General features: G+C 41.1%; 1 protein-coding gene across 5 annotated transcripts in view; it reads right to left on the bottom strand.

Annotated features, from left to right (window-relative positions):
• The window catches only part of DOCK7 (dedicator of cytokinesis 7), a 185,333-nt gene extending 172,775 nt beyond the window's left edge, over positions 1-12,558 (bottom strand). For all 5 annotated transcript variants that reach the window (XM_043877727.1, XM_043877728.1, XM_043877729.1 and 2 more), the window contains exon 1: positions 12,386-12,558. In XM_043877727.1, coding sequence (XP_043733662.1) covers positions 12,386-12,423 — 38 coding nt within the window. In that variant the 5' untranslated portion in view covers positions 12,424-12,558. The remainder of the gene's footprint in view (positions 1-12,385) is intronic.
• Between the last annotated feature and the right edge of the window lie 8,293 nt (positions 12,559-20,851).

Here is a 20,851-nt window from a genome sequence, read left to right as displayed (position 1 = left end):
CAAGATAAATAATCCAATTCAAAAATGAGCAAAAGATTTTAATAGATATTTCACCAATAAGATATGCAAATGGTTAATAAGCAAAGGAACAATATCACTAATCATTAAGGAAATGCAAATCAAAATCACAATGAAATGCCACTTCACTAGTACCAATACATGACAAGCTTTGAAAAGTTATGCTAAGTGGAAGAAGCCAGACACAGACGGCCATGTATTATATGATTCCACTTATATGATACTTTCAGAAAAGGCAAATTTAGAGAGAAAGTGACAGACTTAAAAGTATATTAGGGGTTGCCGCAGCTTGGGGTGGGACTAGGGAGTGACTATAAACTGGCACAAGTGATCCTAGGTGGGAATGAACAAGGTCTAAAACAGGATTCTGAGTGATGGTTTCACAACTTTGTAAATCTACTAAAAATCACTGAATGATACACTTAAAATGAATTAAGTATATGGTATGTAAAGCATAGCTCAATAAAGTTGTCCTATTTTGTTTAAAGAAAAAAAAAAAAGAGAGAGGACTTCCCAGGTGGTTCAGTGGTTAAGAATCTGCCTGCCAACGCAGGGGACACGGATTTGACCCAGGAGGACTCCACGCGCCATGGAGCAGCCAAGCCTGTGCGCCATAGCTACTGGGCCTGCGCTCTAGATCCTGTGTTCCACCACAAGAGAAGCTACCGCAATAAGAAGCCCGTGAACCACAACTACAGAGCGGACCCCACTCACTGCAACTACAGAAAGCCCATGTGCAGCAACGAAGACCCAGGGCAGCCAAAAATAAATAAATAAAATAGAAACATAATAACTATAAAAATTAACATAAATGTTAAAAAAAAATTTTTTTAAGAGTTTGGATATGATTGGAACTACTCTGTGTAGATAAGAGGAAGAAACTGCTTACGGTGAGTAAAAGAATGCTGATGATGGCAAAAAGAGAAGAGTTGGGGTGAAGTCACTAAGAAAGCTTTGGACCCTGAGACCCCTTACCACCATCCCTGTATCTTTAGCGAAGTTTATGAAAATCAATAATAGGCTGATACACGCAGAGGAGCTGAGTTTCCTGCTGTCACAGGACAAATCCGGAACACCGAAGGGTGAGGCAGGAGTGCAGGTGCAGAAAGCAGCAGGGGAAAGCCAGAAAACAAGATCCAAGCAGCCCTCCTTGGGAGCTGCTGAGTTGGCATCAAGTGAAAGCCACTCAGTCGTGTCTGACTCTTTGCGACCCCATGGCCTTAATCCATGGAATTCTCCAGGCCAGAATACTGAAGTGGGTAGCTGTTCCCTTCTCCAGAGGATCTTCCCAACCCAGGGATCAAACCCAGGTCTTGAGCATTGCAGGCAGATTCTCTACCAGCTGAGTCACCAGGAAAGCCCAGAGTTGGCATTAAGGTGAGAGCTAAACTTAACAAAGTTAAGAGATGGGATCCACAGCTGACATCAGGTTAACCTGGTTTTCTTTTTGTACTTCACCAGTTACATTTAAATTTTAGCAGGCAGTAGAGCGGACTATACAGCTATATATTTAAATGATTATAGTGAGGCTACACAACTTCAAACGACTAATTTCAAAGAATATCAGTTGTTTTGGGGACCAGCTCTCTGATCCTCCTTCTTTTGGTTATAAACTCCTTTTTGATAAGGAACTCATTCTTTGAGGTTGAGTGTTGTTGACACCATAGTATCTCTCCCCCAAGCCATAGAGGACATACTACCCAGGACTGGTCAGTCTCCTGCATCCCTAAATATAATAATTGGTTCAAGGAAGGATCACAGTAATGTGATCCAAGCCAGACCAATAACTGAGTTCCTAAACCTTTTCTGCCACAACCAAACTTGCAGGATGGGAGCCTGGGACTGCCAGTTCCCACTGTTAACCTTTTGTTACACTCTGTGGAAAATCTAGCCAAGACAAGAAGAAGCCTATAATAATATCACTGGACTGAATTAACCACTGGATTGAATGTACTCAGTTACATTAGTCAGCACCTTTTTGTATGTGCAAATTAATCTGATTTGAGGTTCTGTCGCTTGAAACCAAGAAATCTCTTCTATAAAAGGCCACTGAAAAAGTAGTGGGACATCTCGAGTGGTTGACAAAGGGGTCCAAAAGATGCAACCCAGAAAGGAAAGGGAACTAACTCTGAATTAGGAAGATTCAGGAGAAAAGCAAGTAGATAAACTTCCTCTTCTTTCAGAGTCCCATCTACAGATCTGAGGAAATGTCTGCTGTCCAATGATATCCTGTATGGCCTAGCAAGCACACAAGCCAAACAATCTCTTCCTAGCCCTTTGTGAAGCAGAGGCCAACGAGATAACATATTACCTTACATTGTTTCCCATCTTTCTCTGCTTCACTTCCCTTTTCTCTTCTAATGCTCTAGGATTATAGCTCCCAGAAAAAGTCTCAACTCTATCTTTGTCTCAGTATCTGTTTTCTAGGGGACCCAAACCGAAAGAGATCTACAAAAACCTGCAGTAACTGTAAGGCTTAATACTAAGTGAAAATACTTTGAGATTATAAACAAACTGAGCATGTTGTTGTTCAGTTGCTATATTGTCTCCAACTCTTTGCAACCCCATGGACTGCAGTGTACCAGGTTCCCCTGTTCTTCACCATCTCCCAGAGTTTGTTGAGATTCATTTCACCGAGTTGGTGATGCTATCTAACCATCTTATCTTCTGCTGCCCCCTTTTCCTTTTGCATTCAGCATCAGGGTCTTTTCCAATGAGTCAGCTCTTCACATCAGGTGGCCAAAGTATTGGAGCTTCAGCTTCAGCATCAGTCCTTCCAATGAATATTCAGGACTGATTTCCTTTACAATTGATTAGTTTGATCTGCTTGCAGTGCAGGGGACTCTCAAGAGTCTTCTCTAGCACCACAATTCAAAAGCATCAATTCTTCAATGCTCAGCTTTCTTTATGGTCCAACTCTCACATCTGTACATGACAAGTGGAAAAACCAGAGCTTTGACTATATGGACCTTTGTCAGCAAAGTGATGACACTCAATATTAATACAATGTTGAATAGAAATGATATTAAAAATCTATACAGGTAATACAAGGTAATAATCTGCAGATCAACACAAAAAAATAAACCAGCTACAAGTTTTGAAAAGATACAACAAAAGTCCTTGATTTTCATATGATACAGCTATGTACATAGAATAAACAAGGCCACAGGGCAGTAAGTAGGTTGACTGCAGCCTAATCTTCCACTTCAGCTTAGTCTGTCCTGTAACAGAGGTTTATCAAGTACAAAGTTGGAATATTAAGCCTTCTGAAAAAGACTGACCCTGTATTTTCCTGAAAAAGTATAACAGTTCTGGTTGAATCAGTCCCACAATGCTGTTACATAACAGCTTGAGGACCATCCAGAGTTGAAAAGCCTGTGCCCATTTTAAAGAATCAAGGATTATTATTAAATTTCAATTAAAAAAAATTTTTCCTGGGTAAAGAGTATAATTGTTTTTATTAATTAATTATTTTATTAATTATTATTTTATTAATTATTTTCTTCAAGGTATGCTTTCATTTTTTAATTGTAGAGAAAAAGTATAAATAAGAAGCAAAACAAAACATACAGACTAAAAGTAAAAAACTGGAGCAGACATTATCAGTGTAAAATAGCAACCAATGTCTATAACTAAGTAAAATTATAAACTGTCAGTACATTCTGCCCCTTAAAACCAATTCCTTTGTGCAAAATTAATTTGATATAACCAATCTGGAGGGCAAGGCTACCCTTCGCTGTACCTAGGTCTATATTTTTTCTTTTTTTTAATTTATTTTAATTGGAGGCTAATTACTTTACAATATTGTGGTAGTTTTTGCCATATATTCACATGAATCAGCCATGAGTGTACATGTGTTCCCCATTCCTCCCTCCTACCTCGCGTCCCATCCCATCCCTCAGGGTCATCCCAGTGCACCAGCCCTGAGCATCCTGTCTCATAAAAGAAAAAGAAAATACAAAGGAATACACATTTTTAGATTTAACAAGAGTTTAGCACGATATATCATTATTTATTAGTCACTAAGTCATGTCTGACTCTTTTGTGATCCCATGGACTATAGACCCCAGGCTCCTCTGTCCATGGGATTCTCCAGGCAAGAATACTGGAGTGGGTTGCCATTTCTTTCTCCAGGGTATCCTCTCAACCCAGGGATTGAACCCATGTCTCCTACACTGGCAGGTAGATTCTCTACCACTGAGTCACCTGGGAAGCCCAGCAAGGTGTATCACTGATATATACCTAAAAATAAATCTAACAAAAGATATTCAAAACCTTGCAGAGAAAACCATAAAATTTCATTGTGTGATATAAAGACGTAAATAAATGGAGACACACACCACAATCATGAATCAGAAAGTCAATAATATAAGAATATCATTTCTCCCCCAAATTGATGCATATATTCAAAGCAATCCCAATCAAATTCTAAAAGGATTTGGCAGTTTCGCATTTTGGGGTTTTTTGTTTTGTTTTGTTTTTTGGAGGACCTGAGGACCATCCAGAATTGAAAAGCCTGTGCCCATTTCAAAGAATCAAGGATTATTATTAAATTTTGGTAAAAAAAAAAAAAATTTTTTTTTTAAGAAAATGCAAAGTGGGTTGCCATTTTGTAGACGGTAAAAAGTATAGTTGCTTTACAATTTATCTTAGTTTCTGTTGTATAGCAAAGTGAATCAGCCACACATACACATATAACCCTTCTTTCCTGGATTTCCTTCCCATTTAGGTCACCAAAGATTTGGGCGTTTTTGTTTGTTTTTGGTAGATTCTAAAATATACACAGAAATTCAAAATGCTAAGAGCAGCTAAGACACTTTTTTTAAGGTGGAAAGAGTTATCCTACCAAATTCCAAAGCTTAGTATAATGAAAACTGTTTATAATTAATGAAAAGATGTATAACCAGATCAATGGAACAAAATAGAGCCCATAAAAAAGACCCACAAATAAGAGCACACACATATATTATAGAGATGGCAGGACAGATCAATAAATAGCTAAAGGAGAATCCATTCTGAAAAAAATAAAATTTCACTCCATACACATATCAAGTCCAGGTGGAATATAAACCTAAATACAAAGGAGGTAATTACAAAGTTTATGATAAATATATGATATATTAATGACCTCAGGGTAATAAAATATTTCTTAAATAAGACCCCAAAAGTACCATACATTTTAAAAAAAAAAAACTGTTACACAGCATTAAAGCTTAGTTTTCGAAAGATTCCAGAAAAAGGATTAAAAACAAACCATAGTGTATGAAGATATTTGCAAAATATAAAATCAATAAATAACTAATCTACTAAATATATGGAAGGTACTCACAAAAATCAATAAGAAAAAGAACCCAAAGGGAAGGAACAAAGAAAGAAAATGGCAAACTATTTAATTAGGTAATTTACAAAAGAGTAAATTCAAATAATCAATAAACATACAAAAACAGGGCTCAATCTCATTAGTAATCAAATAAATATGTGTTAAAATTTTTACAATAAGATAGCACCATGTATTCATCAGACTGGCAAAAATGAGAAAGTTGGCAAAACCAAGTGATGGTAACTATGTAAAGCAACACTGTGGAAGTGTAAATTTGTACATCTATCTTAGAAAAGTTTGGCATTGCCTAACAAATTTGACAATAAATAAAATTGCTGCTGCTGCTAAGTCGCTTCAGTCCTGTCAAACTCTGTGCAACCCCATAGACGGCAGCCCACCAGGCTTCCCCGTCCCTGGGATTCTCCAGGCAAGAACACTGGAGTGGGCTGCCATTCCCTTCTCCAATGCAGAAAAGTGAAAAGTGAAAGTGAAGTCGCTCATTGTGTCCTACTCTTAGCGACCCCAAATTGCTACAACAAGCAATAAAGACCCAGCAACTCCACACCCGAGTATACCCTAGAAAAACTCATGAACCTATGTACCAGAATATATGTGTAGGAATGCTCATAGCAGCATTGTTTCTAATAGTCAAAAAACTGGAAACAACCCAAATGCCCATCTACTGTAGAATGGAAAATTGTGATTATGTTTATACAATGAAAAATATTAAGCAATGAAAATGAATGAACTTCAACTGCTTGTAACATCATGGCTGAATCTCACAGATACAATTTTGGCAAAAGAAGATAGAACAGCATACAAACATACAGTATGATTTGATTTAAATGAATTAAAAAATTTTCTAAATTAAATTACTTATGGATGCATTCATAGGTAGTAAAAATAAAGAAAAGCAAGGAAATGGTTATCCCAAATGTCAGGACAGCAGCTTGGAGTACTCTGAAGCAAAGGGTAAGATTTAAAAGAGAAAAGGTAGCATACATCAAAAAGAGAACTGTTACAGAGATGGAAATGAGAAGAGCATTGTGGGGGTAAAATGAAAACACCAGATTGACTGGTCCAAAACGTAGGCTCAAGAATAAGCAACAAGAGAAAGACCAGATTATCAATGACTTTTAAAATGCAAGCAGGAGTTTGGATTTAACCCCGTAAGAAGTCACAATGTACACATTTTTTAACATAAGTACGCCATGATAAAAGCTGTGTTTTAGTGAGACTTCATTTGAAACACATTTGAATTAGAGGAGGAGGGACTAGATAACCTACAAACTTACTGTGGTTATCTGTAAGTGAAGTTATGAAAGGTGATTCAGGTGGCAGGAGGGTATTCATTCATACACTTTTTAGATGTCCAGTTTACACAAGATCATGTGCTAAGCAGTGGAGATAAAAAAGACCTAGTGGCGTGTGTGCTCAGTTGTGTCCGACTCTTTGCAACCCCCTGGACTGTAGCTTACCAGGTTCCTCTGCCCATGGAATTATAAAGATTAGATGGTGAAGTAAGAAAGGAGTTCTTCACTTATACTTTTGAAGACCCATCAATGTGGGTGAGTTGAGGATAAGGAGGGATTATTGATGTGTAGTTGCTAAGTTGTGTCCAACTCTTTTGCAACCCCGTGGACTGTACAGGAGTACAGACATGGGATTTTCCAGGCAAAAATACTGGAATAGGTTGCCAATTCCTACTCCAGGGGATTTTCTCAACCCTGGGATCAAACTGGCATCTCCTGCACTGCCAGGCAGATTCTTTAGCACTGTGGCACCTGGGAAGCCCAAAAAGACCTAGACCAGTCCTCAAAGAGCTCTGAAAGCAGTATAAAAGGGGGGGAAACGGAGAAAGGAGAGCAAGCATGAGAAATTTAAAAAAAAAAAAAAAAAACTGTAGCACATGAAATCAGTGATGAACAAAAGAAAAAAGTCAACCATTCCTAACTCTCAAGAGGTCTTCAATTCAAGTACACATAAGGAGCATGGTAAGCACTGCCATATGGCTACAAGATTGATGAGAAGGAGAACAAGCAGGAAGTAGTTGTGACTATACCACATACATGTGAGAAAGGTGACTATAAAAGAAAAAGGGAAAAAAAAAAAAAAAGGAATGACTGGTTGGCAGCTAGAAATGCCAGAAGACTCGACAGTTCTTTGTTTTATGATGAGAAAGGCATGATAAGTCTATGGCTTAAGGGAAACATCCATGAAAAAGAACAGACTGAAGATGCTACAAACGAAAGGGAAAATTGTCAGATCAAGGTTGGGAGTAGATGGCAAAATACAGGGTTCAAAACTCAATAAAATAGGTAAGTTTTAGGGACAAGACACGTTTTGGGTTCAAGAGAAGGACGGTTGAATGACATACTGGGACAGTCATATGTCAAGGTTAAAATGAAGGACTCATGTGGTATGGAGGCTTCCCATATGCTAACAGTAAATAAACTACCTGCCAATGTAGGAGATATAAAAGATGCAGGTTCAATTCCTCGGTCAGGAAGATCCCCTGAAGGAGGGCATGGCAACCCGCTCCAGTATTCTTGCCTGGAGAATTCCATGGACAGAGGAGCCTAGCGGGCTACAGTCCATGGGGTCCCGAAGAGCCAGACACAACTGCAGTGACTCAGCGCCGCACAGCACCATGTGATATGGCCCCCAAATTTTCAGTAAAAGATGGATAGGTAAACAAAGACGGTAAATAAGAGAAATTATTTGGAATAAACCTCATTTCAAATGAGAAGACATTAATTAATAAAGGATCAAGTCTGGACTACTCTAGTCTCCTTCTAACACTACTCTGCAGCTCAGGAGCAAGAAATAGGTTAGATATTCAGCATTAACAGTTAGGGAGATGAGTACACAGAAGGTCAGGGAGGTGGTATATGTGTCTAAAGTAATGAAACAGGCAGCACTGAGATAGTTGATACTATGTGGAAATGATTTACTTTGCTCAGGAGTGAGAAAATAAATTGAACAAAGTAGATGAAAAGATTGGGCCTATCCAGCCAGGGTTATGAACAGATTCAAGACTAAAAACAACTGAGGTTATAAATAAGCCTATATCCAGAAAATCCTACCCATGTAAGATTTTCCTCAGAAATAAAGATCTGATGAAGTCTTTCATTAAATTCTGCTTCTTGGGCAGCAAAATGATACCAAATTAACAAAGATTAAGAAAGCAAGGGTAACTCTGGGGATACTAATAGCAGCACTGTTAGAAAATCTAGAGCTACCACAGAAAATATCTTGCAGAAAGAAAATACAAATAGTAAGGGTTTAATATCTGAAATCAGAGGACTAGGATTTGAGCCTCAAATAATCTCATTCTCTTAGTAGGCCTCAGTTCTGCATCTAGATTATAGGAATGGTAAATAACATAGGAATAATAACAGCAGCTAACATTTTTTGAATGCTTATGTTTTAGGCACAGGTTTGTGTTTTACATATATTATCTCATTTAATCCTCAAAGTAAACCTATAGAGGTTTCCAGCTCCACTTTACTGATAAGCAAACCAAGATAAAGAGGTTAGATCAACTTCCCAGAATTACACAGCTATTATTCGTATAAGCAGAATTTCAACCTGAGCGATGTGACCTAGAGCCTACATTCTGTTCTATGTTCTTCTGCCTTCTGGGTTATGAAGATGAGAATGTGGTAAAAAGTGTTTTAAGCATACACAAATGTTCATCATTACAGCTGAATATCAAGTGACAGGACAAAATAATCCAAACAAAATCCTAGATCGTTTATCTACAAACAACATTCCATAAACTGCACCTATTATACGTTTCTGTTGTTCAGTCACTAAGTCGTGTCCGACTCTTTGTGACCCTATAAACTGCAGCCCGCCGGGCTCCTCTGTCCAAGGGATTCTCCAGGCAAGAATACTGGAGTCAGCTGCCATTTCTTCCTCCATGAAATCTTCCTGGACCAGGGATTGAATCCACATCTCCTGCACTGGCAGGTGGATTTTTTACCACTGAGCCACCTGGGAAGCTCATTATATATGAGGGAGCGATTACAAAGGTTAACAAAGCATATGTCTTGTTCTCCAAAAGCGGGGAGAACAGACAAGAGGCAATATTTGACATGAAGTCTGCTTTTCTATGATGAGCTGAGGTTAGTAGTGCAATCAGTGATACAGAATAAAGAGCTTCAAGAAATCACCAAATCACAGCCTCAAAAAACAACAGCACTAAAAGCAAAGGGTTAGGAAGTAACTGAGCCAGAAAATGGACCAGTATAATTCTTTTTAAAGTAAAGGTTTTTAAAAAACCATAAACCTTTGAAAATGAAAAATAAGTTTTCAGATAGCAACAGGCTTTTCACAGAGCAACAAAGCTCATACAGGTACATCATAAAAAGGATTATTACTTCCAAGAAATGGTCCTAAGCCACTTTATAAATCCCACAATAATTTTTAAAAAGTGATACTTACTGGGCACTCATTATCAAAAAAGCACTTATAAGCACTTCACAGGTACGAATTTATTTAACTCTTACAACCATCCTGTAAGGTGAGTCCATATACCATTAACTCCATTTTATAGATAGGGAAAATGAGGTAAAACTGTGGGGAAATAACTTGCCCAAGTTTACTCTATGGGGGGCAGTGCTAGGATGTCAAACCAGGCAGTTTGTTTCCAAACTATACTATACTTCCCCTGGTAGGAAATTAAGAAGCAGAACAGGAATTTATTCAGCCATATTTGATAAGCAGGAGGAAAGTACCTTTCATTTACTATGACCAGATAAGCTGTTCTTTCCTTGGTCTTCCCTCCAAATTAAGTCCGAGCATTCCTCCTGAACTCTCTCTCTCCTGAACTCTTTAACTGCAGTCTACTTGCTGATTACTCCCAAATCTAGACCTCCAACTCAATCTGTCTTCTGCACCTTAAACCTGTACCAACATATATTATCTCCATTAACATCTCCATTACACCTCACTTCCCAGCCTCAGGCCCTTTCCTCATGCATGCCCTTACCTCAACAATTGCCTCTAACCCAGTTGCCCAAATCAGAAACTTGGATGTCCTCCCAGACTCTTCAGTCTTCCTCACCTTCCACATCCAAACAATCATCAATCACTGCACGCCTACGTCTAAATATCTCCCCAATCAATTCCTGTATCTTCATTTCTATTGCCTCATGTACTTTACAAGGCAATGTTAATTTGAATTTTTTGTTTTGCAAAACTGGTTATCTTTTTTTCTTGTGTTTTGTCATGTCTATCTTAGGACAAATTCCATGACTGGAGAACAGACATTGTATATATTTCATACCTAACTCCCTAAGGTGCACTTTCTTGATCAGCACAGTGTTCTCAGAGATAAGCTTTTGGCTCTATTTAAGAGAAATTAATACTTAGCATGCATGTCAAGTAATATCTATTTTTAAACGGCACTACCTTCAGAAACAAGATCAAATTATTTTACAAAAAAAGAACAAAAGTAATAATTTCCTATTAAGTAATAAATTCCTATTAAGTCTATCACAGCTCCCTAGATTATACTAATTATTGTAAGAGTTCAGTGATAGCTAGCAGGAGCCAGACACCATACTAAAACTTTTACACAAATTATGCCACAATGTTTACAACTCTATGAGCTGGGTACCCTTTTTTGGTTTGTTTTTACCCATTATCCAGATCAGCTTAAAACTAAAGCTTAAGAGAACTTTATCAATTTGGCCAAGGTGTCAACTTAGAAAGTAACAATCAGGATTTCAGCCCATGTCATAGACTGAGCCTCTATGCTCTTAAGTATTTGCTATTTTGCCTCCTAAGGAGGAAATGAAATATGTTTTAAAGTTCGAAAGAAAAAAAAAAAAAGCACAAAGCTTAAAGAGATGTTAGTTTTAAATGAAAAACATAATCAAAATAGAGTAACACTATGGAAGTTCAGATAGTTAAGAAAGGACCTGTTTGGCAGGTAAAAAAAATCTTTAAGAAATGACAGTAAACTAAAAAGATCCAGAATCAAGGAAATATAATTATCGGAAAAGCAATATATTCGAATGCTTCTTTCTTTTCTTGCGACTTCATAATTAACAGAATGTCTAGTGTCGTATACATTTGTGTATTTCGCAATCAAGGTCTACAAATACTAGAATTCTCCCCCGCAATTCAATTTTTAGTTTTAGAAGGGAGAAAGGCGGCAACGTTCTCACCACAAGTAGGTAAAAGAAAACTCAGCTTTGATCGCTTACTTTTTACATCTAGACTCCTAAAACACGAGTCAAAGGGCCGGCGTATAAAGAACACTGCCTATCATCCATCTTTCTCCGGAGCTACAGGAAACACAGGGTAATTCGCATTCACGCGCTACTAAGATCAAGCTCCAGCGTACAATTCCGCAGATCCTGCAGCTGCACACCGAGGTGCAGAGCACAGGGTCTCAACTTTTGGTTCTGACCGTATGTTTTCCATTCTGGGTGCACGCGCCCACTCTGACCAAGACCCCTGGGTGCAAAGAGGATTCGTGTCAGATTCCTGGGAAGGGTGAAGGGGCGTGAAGGAGGGGCGGCCTCCCTCCTCCGCCGGGAGTCCGCCGCGCAACGAACCTTTTGTTGGGGTGGAGACGAGGGCGGACCCCCCGCACCCTCCTGGTGAGAACCGAGGGTGGGAGGACAGAGGGAAAGGGCCCCGGCCAGCCCGGGGGTGGGAACACAAAGAATTCGGGAAGCGTCGAGCGGCCGGCCGCCGAGCTTACCCCGCCTGCCTTTCAATAAGCCGCCGCCAAACTCCAGGCCCGGGCGGCCGAGGAGCCGGCGGAGCTGGGCGCGCGGGGCTCTCTGCGCCCTCGGGGTAGGCGAGGGCTGAGGGCCGAGGCAGAAGCGCCGCGCGAGGCCTCGGCAGCCCCGGCTAGTCCCCTCGGCCGCCCCGGCGAGTCCCCTCGGCCCCTCCGCCCAGCAGCCGACCAGGCCGCGGGATCCCGGCGCCCCCGTCGCCACACCCACCCGCCTCCTAGGCCGGGCCCGGGAGGACTCTCTGGCTCTTCCTCTGGCTGCGGCGGCGCGCCACACGCCCCAGATTTACCTGCTGATCTTCTGGGCGAAGGCGCGGCGCTCGGCCATGGCTGCTAAGGCGGCGGCGGCGGTCTGGGCGCGGACGGGCGGGCGGGCGCGTGCCTCCTCGCTCGCGATCCCTCCCTCGCCGCCTCCTCCAGTCCCCGCTCCGGACGGAGGCTGGGGCTGGCGGCCGGAGCCGGGAACGAGCCCAGCCGTAATGCTCCTTAGAGGCGCGCAGCAAGAAACCGCACCTCCCCCAGCGCGTCGATCCCCTCAGGAACCCGGGCTTCAGAACGCAGCTCCGGCCCGCGGGAGCCAAGAGGAAGAATGGGGCGTGGAGGGACGCAGCCGCCGGCCGTGACCGCATGGCTGCCGCGGGGCCCACATGATCAGAAGGACGCAGAGAGGGGCCAGCGACCTGGCGAGGCTCAGGAAAATAAGATAACCGAGCGCGTGGCGGGGAGCCTGGCTCTCCCAAAAAGGAAGGGAAGGAAATGGAAGTTAGGCTTGGCCGAGGGGGCTGTGCTCTGCCCCCGGGATGACTGGGTCCGTGTTCTTGCAACGCCCATCTCCCGGCAGTTGAAAGCATTTTCTGTTCTGCTGCGACCTTGTGAATGGGGTCTCCGCGCTTCCCGAATTCTGTGTGTTAAGTAAAATCTTACTTAATCTTCACAACAGCTCTTGAAAATAAATTGTTATTATCCCTATTTTAGAGAAAAGGAATTTGGTTCAGAGAAAAACTAAGCGAGTGGCCCTAGGTCACACAGATGGTAACCTCCTAAACCCAAACTCAAACCCAGAGCCCAAGCCTTTTCTTTGAGGACAAGTGTTTCTGCGGTAATAAGACTCTTCCTGAATCTATTTCTTTCGCCTTTTGAATCTCATTTTCCATTTGTATGTGTTGAACCAGATGAGTTCTAATGTACTTTGCCATTTTGACATTCTGCTAAGTAATCTGAATGTTTACCTGTCAAACTGATCTTGCCCATCAAGTCTATAAAATAGGGACTGGTGGAAATCCTGTTTGATTATTCTGTTGTAATCCCATAGTGTCTAGTGTATTTGGCTCCTAATGCATATTTGCTGATTACTAATGTTACGGTGAAACTAAGAAAAAATACCTTAATTTTAGTAGCTTTCTCTTAACTGTTGCAAGACTTTAATATGTATATTTGTGTGCATGCACACGTGTGTGTGCTCAGTTGTGTCTGACTCTGCAACCCCATGGACTGTAGCCCGACAGATTCCTCAATCCATGGTATTTTCCAGGCAAGAATACCGGAGTGGGATGCCAGTTCCTACTCCAGGGGATCTTCCTGACCCCGGGATCATCCCCATGTCTCTTGCGCCTCTTGCATTGGCAGACGGATTGTCACCATTGTGCAACCTGGGAAGCCAGCCCTCCCTCTCTTTTACAACTGGCAAATTATCAACATGGAGTTAGGTCACCTGTAGAGTCACACACTGAGTCAGAGATAAAAGCCTCAGTTAGTCAGATCCATAACTTCCTGTTTTATCTTCTTCTAACCGCTGTGGAAGACTTCATTCATTTGTATAACAATGCTCATTCCTATAGAGAGTCTATTCCAAAATGTACATATGTAGCCTCTCCCCAAGTGTAGTCCAAAGTGTAGTCCGTATAGTCCAAACTGCTGCTCTCAGGAAGTTTGAGTTTGTTGGCAAACATGAAACAGCCTCTCAAACAACCATTAGTCAAGACTAACACTGTATCTTAGCCTTTAAGACCGTCCACCCATGATATGAACCTAATCACATGCTGCCACCTCCTTACTTTGTGACCTTGGGCAAGTTACTTGATCTCAACTCTAAAATAGGGTAATAACTGTACCTACTTGAAAGAGTATCGTGAGGATTTGTTAATTCACATACAATTCTTAGAACAGGGCCTGGCATATGGTTAAGTACTACATGTATTAGCTGCTGTTAATATTATTACTCTTATTATCATTATTCATCCTACGTTTAAGCTTGTCCTGGGTGCTCGATAGTCACTGAATCGTTTGTCTGCTCTCATGCTGCCAGCCAGATGTTATATGCCTTTATCTCTGCTCTCCAAACATCTTTTCACTACTCTCTCAGAGAACTAACCGCATTCTGCTTTGAATGGTTCTTTGTGTACATGACTCACTAGCTGCCAAAGTGTCTGAAAGGACATTACATGCACTGTGCAGCTTGCTGGGAACATTTAGAGCCGGAAGAGGACAAGCTGTAAGCAGGCTATACAGAGTCTGGGGGATACTTCAAGTGAGAATGGTGGTCCCCACCTCTGAAGAAGAGCTAGTATCACAGACAAGCCCAGTGTGGGCAGAGTGGGCAAATAATCATGTCCGACAGGAGTCCAATCTCAGGGAAATGTATGGAGCTCAACAGAGGAACTGAGAAGGGAATATTTTTGGTTGACCAGCATCCAAGCTCCCCATACTACCCCCAGCATGCACATGCATGCATGTGCACACACACACACACACACACACACACACACACACACACACACACACACACACACACACACACACACACACACACACACACACACACACAGGTATCAAACGCCATATACTTCTATACAGCTGATTCCCAACCCCAGTTTCAAGGATAAGCCTTGGTCTAGGCCTGGCCAAGCCAACCAGCCCATTCCCCTGGCTTCTGTATCTGGTTTTGGGATAAGCAAATGAGTCAAGCCAAGATGGTTGGGCCCAATCAGAGCTAAAAATTGCATGTGTTATACCAGTGGCCTCCACTCAAAGAAGGCCTTCCTAAGAGTGAAGTCAGTCACAGCAGAGAAGAGATGGAAAAGATGGAAGGAGAATCCTTGTGCATTACTTGAGCCCTGGACTTTGCAGTTACATGAACTAATAATGTGCTGGGGGGAGAAGAGTTGCTTTTGTTTTTTTTAGTTTTTGCTTAAGCTGATTTGAGTTGTGTTTTCTGTCATTAGCAAATGGGAAAAATTAGTCCTACAACAGGAAAAATTCAGGACAGTACATTTAAGTTCTAGACAGTATCAGTTCTCAGCATCAGGTGAAGATATTCATTTCCTTTTTTTTAATAGTTATTTATTTGACTGTACCAGGTCTTTAGTTGTGGCATGCAAACTCTTAGTTGCGTCTTGTAGGATCTAGTTCCCTGATCAGGGATGGCACCTGGGCCTCTGCATTGGGAGCACAGTCTTAACCACAGGACCATCAGGGAGGTCCCAAGATGTTCATTTCATATGAGGTGGTGAAACTTCATATGGTGGAGTTTACTTCATGTTTAACCGAGTTAAAACTTTGTGGAAAGGCTTATAGGAACTCTGGGAGCACCAATGGCCTAGACATTGACGGCTTCAAAACCCAAGTGCCCCCCTGGTGGAAAGATCCTGGAGAAGGAAGTACTTATCAGGGACCAGGACCAATTTGGCAGCATAGCCCCCAAGTCATGAATTTTAGGTAAGAAAGCCTCGGTACAGTTTTCTCACTAGATAAACAGCTTTCTAAGTCTTTCAAGCAGAAGACTTAGGGATAGAAAAGGAAAAAAAGAGAAGAAAGGAAGGTCATATTAATTTCACATTCTAACTTTTATCAAACTCGAGTTTCCCCTATTAAAAAGTACTAAGGAGGACAGCAGTTGTGGCAAGGTCAAGGTTCTAAGGCCACAGTACAAACAGGCAGTTTTTGTGTCATAAGGAAGAAAGGGGGCTTCCCAGGTGGCACAGTGGTAAAGAATCCACCTGCCAATGCCAGGGACGAAGGAGACGCAGGTTTGATCCCTAGTTTGGGAAGATCCCCTGGAGGAGGAAATGGGAACCCACTCCAGTATTCTTGCCTGGAAAATCCTATGGACAGAGGAGCCTGGCAGACTACAGTCCATGGGGTCTCAAAGAGTCAGACACGACTGAGCGACTGAGCACACACACCGGAAATGAAGTTTTAGTTTTGCAGGTAGAATGTGTTCTCTTTGGGGATTTGGGGGAGGGTGGGGGCTGGTTCCTCTTTTTCAGGCTTGTGCTTTTATTAAGCACCACTGGATTCATGCAATAAGAGTAACATGGGATTCCCTCTACTGAAGGCTCTAGGAAGGCTAAAGGGGTGTGGCCTGGGGGGAAGGGAGGACGGTGCCATGCCACTTGGGCTTGCCTCAGCCCCAAACTGAAGCCTGGGAGTTGGACACAAGTCCAAGGTGGAGGTGCTTTGGCTTGTCCTCAGTCATTTGTGCATGTGCGCTCAGTTGCTAAGTCGTGTCCAACTCTGTGTGACCCCATGGACTGTATCCCCTCAGTCCAGTGGATTTCCCAGGTAAGAATACTGGAGTGGGTTACCATTTCCTCCTCCAGGGGATTTTCCCGACCCTGGGGTCGAAACTGCACCTCCTGACTCCTTTATTGACAGGCGAATTCTTTACCTCTGAGCCACCTGGGAAGGCCCTCTGTCGTTCACTCTCTTAATACCTAGCAAATGTGATTCAGGGATCCTAACCTGACCACACTTCACAGCTAGTAGCACTCATGTCTCCCCTGTTATAATGCTTGATACATTACTCAATTGTTGCCTATTTATCCATGTACTCCATCAGACTTAATCTCCTGTTCACTGTCATATTTTTAGTATCTAAAACACTACCTGGTCCATTATAATCACTCAGTAAATATTTCTGAGTGAATGGATGCCATGGACTAAAGTATTTTGAGATCATAATTATGAGATCTCTAATTTACATTTTCCTAAAGCAGAACTTGAGACACAACTTGGAAGCAGGCAGTTTATTAGAGAAGAGATCCTAAGAAGCTGGAAAGAAGGAGTAGAGAGAGTGGACCAGAGGAGAGAAAGTCAGTAAAGAGGGCATTATTAGCTCTGTGAGCATCAAAGCTCAATCCTGCCTGCCATTGTCAGGAGAACTGTTTAGTATGCACTTCAGAACTGGCCCTCTGAGGTTGAGTATTTAGCTACCCTTGGTTGAAGGCTGACCCTAGGGACATTAACACTCCCACACTCTGTGCTGCAAAAAGTTGAGAGATACGGTAGGTGCTTCAGATGGGAAGCCATCCATGAGCATAACTGTCCACCAGGGCTGCCACTAAAATCAGAGATGAGCTGTGGGGAAGAAGTATGAAAGCACCAGTAGTTTATATTACAGAATCCTGAAAGTGACACAGATATTACAGTAACAATCCTCCTAGAATAGAATATATTTGCTCTTCATGGTTCTTTAGCTGGAAGTGGCCAAAAGGCTAGACTATCCCAATCACCATGGCCTGAAATGTATGCTCAGTGCCCCCTTTAAAAACAACACCATGTTATGTCTTTTCTGAATGAGCTGTATTTAAAGGTAGTCATACTTGATGAGGGAAAGTTCTTCTTTTAGAAGAATTCAAGCGAACAGCTGCAGAGGTAGTATAGACTCTGGTGATATAGTGAATCTAGACCTGCACTATCCATTAACCACTTGCCATATGTGACCATTTACATTTTAATTAATTAAAGTTTACAAATCACTTTTCAGTAGTATTAGGCATTTTTCAAGTATTCAATAACCACATATGATTAGAGGCATAGGACAGTTTATAGATAGAACATTTCCATCATCATAGAAATTTCTATTGGACAATACTGACCCAAACATTATAGCTGATAAAACATTAAATAGAGACTGTGGGGAATTTTAAATGTTTGGGTCAGGCTAATAAGAACAGAACCTGATGATTAATCTTAATATCAAAAAAACTCAGTCAGTCACTATATTCCTCCTCATATGATATAAAGATGAGATGTTTACGATGTATGCAGTACCACCTATGAAATATTTCTATCAGAACTTTAAACCCAAATCTGATCAAGCCTCTGGATCCAATTATGAGCCTATAAAAATATAGGGGCTTGAGGAACATGTTAAGTAATATCCTAGGGTTGCAATTTGCTTCCCAGGTGGCTCAACGGTAAAGAATACCCCTACCAATGAAGGACCTGCAGGAGACATGGGTTCGATCCCTGGGTGGGGAAGATCCCCTGGAGAAGGAAAAGGCAACCCATTCCAGTATTCTTGCTGGGATAAACCCATGGACAGAGGAGCCTGGCAGACTACAGCCCATGGGGTCGCAAAGAGTTGGACCTGACTAAAGCAACAGCACACATGCATGCAGGGTTGCAATTAGCAAAACTGAAGATATGACAAATACTACAGGACATAATGACCTGGTTCCTTCAAGAAATAAATAGCAAGGAATTTTTTAAAGATTGAAAATAGAATAAAAGCACAAGCAACAACAGGTGCATTGGACATCATCAAAATTAACAATGTTTGTATTTCAAAAGACATCACCATCAAGAAAGTGAAAGAACAAACCAAAGAATGGGAGAAAATTTTTGCAAATCTTTTATTTCATAAGAGGCTTTTGTCTCAAATATATATAAACAACTCTTATATGTCAATAGTAAAAAGAGAAATAACCTAATTTTAAAATGGGCAAACAATTTGAATAGATGTTTCTCCAAAGAAGATATGCAAATGGCCAATATACATATGAATAATGTGTTCAACATCATTAGCCATGAGAGAAATGCAAATCAAAACCACTGAGAAATATCACTTCACACCCATTAGGATGACTAGAAGCTAAAGGATAGATATTAATAAGTGTTGATGAGGATGTGAAGAAATTGGAATCCCCTTATATTGCTAATATGAATGTAAAATGGTCCTGCCATTTTTTGGAAAACAGTCTGGCAGGTCCACAACTTGTTTATATATAGTGTCACCATGTGACCCAGAAATTCCATTCTTCAGTATATACCCAGAAGAAATGAAGACATATGTCCACACAAAAATTTGCCCATGAAATGTTTATAGCAGCATTCTTCATAATAGACAAAAAGTGAAGACAGGTCAAATGCCAATCAACTAATGGATGGATAAAATGTTGTATATCCATATAATAGAATATTACTTGACAATAAAAATAAAGTACTGATACATACTACAATGGATCTTGAAACATGTTAAGTGAGAGAAACCAGACACAATGGGTCACAATTTATATGACGTGTGAAATAGACAAAGCCACAGAGACAGAAAGTAGATTAGTGCTCCCCAGGGTCTGAGACAAAGGGAGAATGGAGAATGATTCCTTATAGGTATAAATTTCTTTAGGAGGCAGTTAAAATGTTCTATAATTAATTGTGATAGCTGTACAACTCTATGAATGTACTAAAATCTGTATAAATTTGTGTGTGTGTTTATTTTCTAATTAATTTTTACTGGAGCATAGTTGCTTTACAATGTTATGTTAATCAGCTGCATGTATACATATATCCCCTCTTTTTTTGAATTTCCTTGCCATTCGCATACTTGTCTGTTCTATACATAGCATCAATGGTGTACATATGTCGATCCCAATCTTCCATGTCCTCCCACTACCCTCCTAAAATCTACTTAAATTTTACACTTTAAATGGATGGATGGTATGAAATGTGAATTATATCTTGAACTGATATATTCACAACACTCTGACACCAAATATGAGGAGCTGTTTCTACCCCCACAAACCAATTCTCCAACTCTCTGAACATCAATTGGGTGTCTGTAGTTCATTTCAGTTCTGACACTACCTACCTGGGGTTTGATTGACCCCACAAGTTAATCCTACTCAATCCTGTAAGATTACCCCCAACTCAGATGACAGTTTCAAGTCAGAGGTCACTACTTGACTTCAGACCTACTGGCTGTAAGTTCAGTAGGTTACCACAGTTCCCTTTCCAGTTTCACTAATTTGCTAGAATGGCTCACAGAACTCAAGTAGATTCTTTACTTACTATGACCAGCTTACATAAACACTACAATATGAACAGCCAGATAGAGGTACTTAGGGCAAGATCCAGAAGAGGCCCAGCACAGGCCCTTCTGTCCTGTGAAGTTGGGGTGCACTTGGCAGGAAAAGTGTCTATCAACTCAGAAACTCTCCAAACAATGTCATCTAGGGTTTTTATGGAGGTTTTATTATGTAGATACAACCGATTAAATCATCCGCTACTGGTGACTGAGCTCAATCTCCAGCTCCTCCTCTCCACAGAAGTCTATGGATAGGGCTGAAAGTTCCAAACCTGTAATCTCCTAGTTGGTTCTTCTGGCAGCCAGCTCCCATCCTAATGTAGTCTAGAGACCCACCAGGAGTCACCTCATTAGCATAAACTCATACAATTGAATTTTCCAGTCCCAAAAAAGGGCAATGCCAAGGAATGCTCAAACTACCACACAATTACACTCATCTCACACACTAGTAAATGCACAGTTGCACTCATCTCACACGCTAGTAAAGTAATGCTCAAAATTCTCCAAGTCAGGCTTCAACAGTACATGAACCGAGAACTTTCAGATGTTCAAACTGGATTTACGAAAGGCAGAGGAACCAGAGATCAAATTGCCAACATCCGTTGGATCATCGAAAAAGCAAGAGAGTTCCAGAAAAACATCTACTTCTGCTTTATTGACTATGCCAAAG

Source organism: Cervus elaphus, chromosome 20 (genome assembly GCF_910594005.1).
Source record: "Cervus elaphus chromosome 20, mCerEla1.1, whole genome shotgun sequence".
Taxonomy (NCBI): domain Eukaryota; kingdom Metazoa; phylum Chordata; class Mammalia; order Artiodactyla; family Cervidae; genus Cervus; species Cervus elaphus.
Note: the sequence above shows the minus strand (reverse complement) of the source record. Positions and strands in the feature narration are given on the sequence as shown.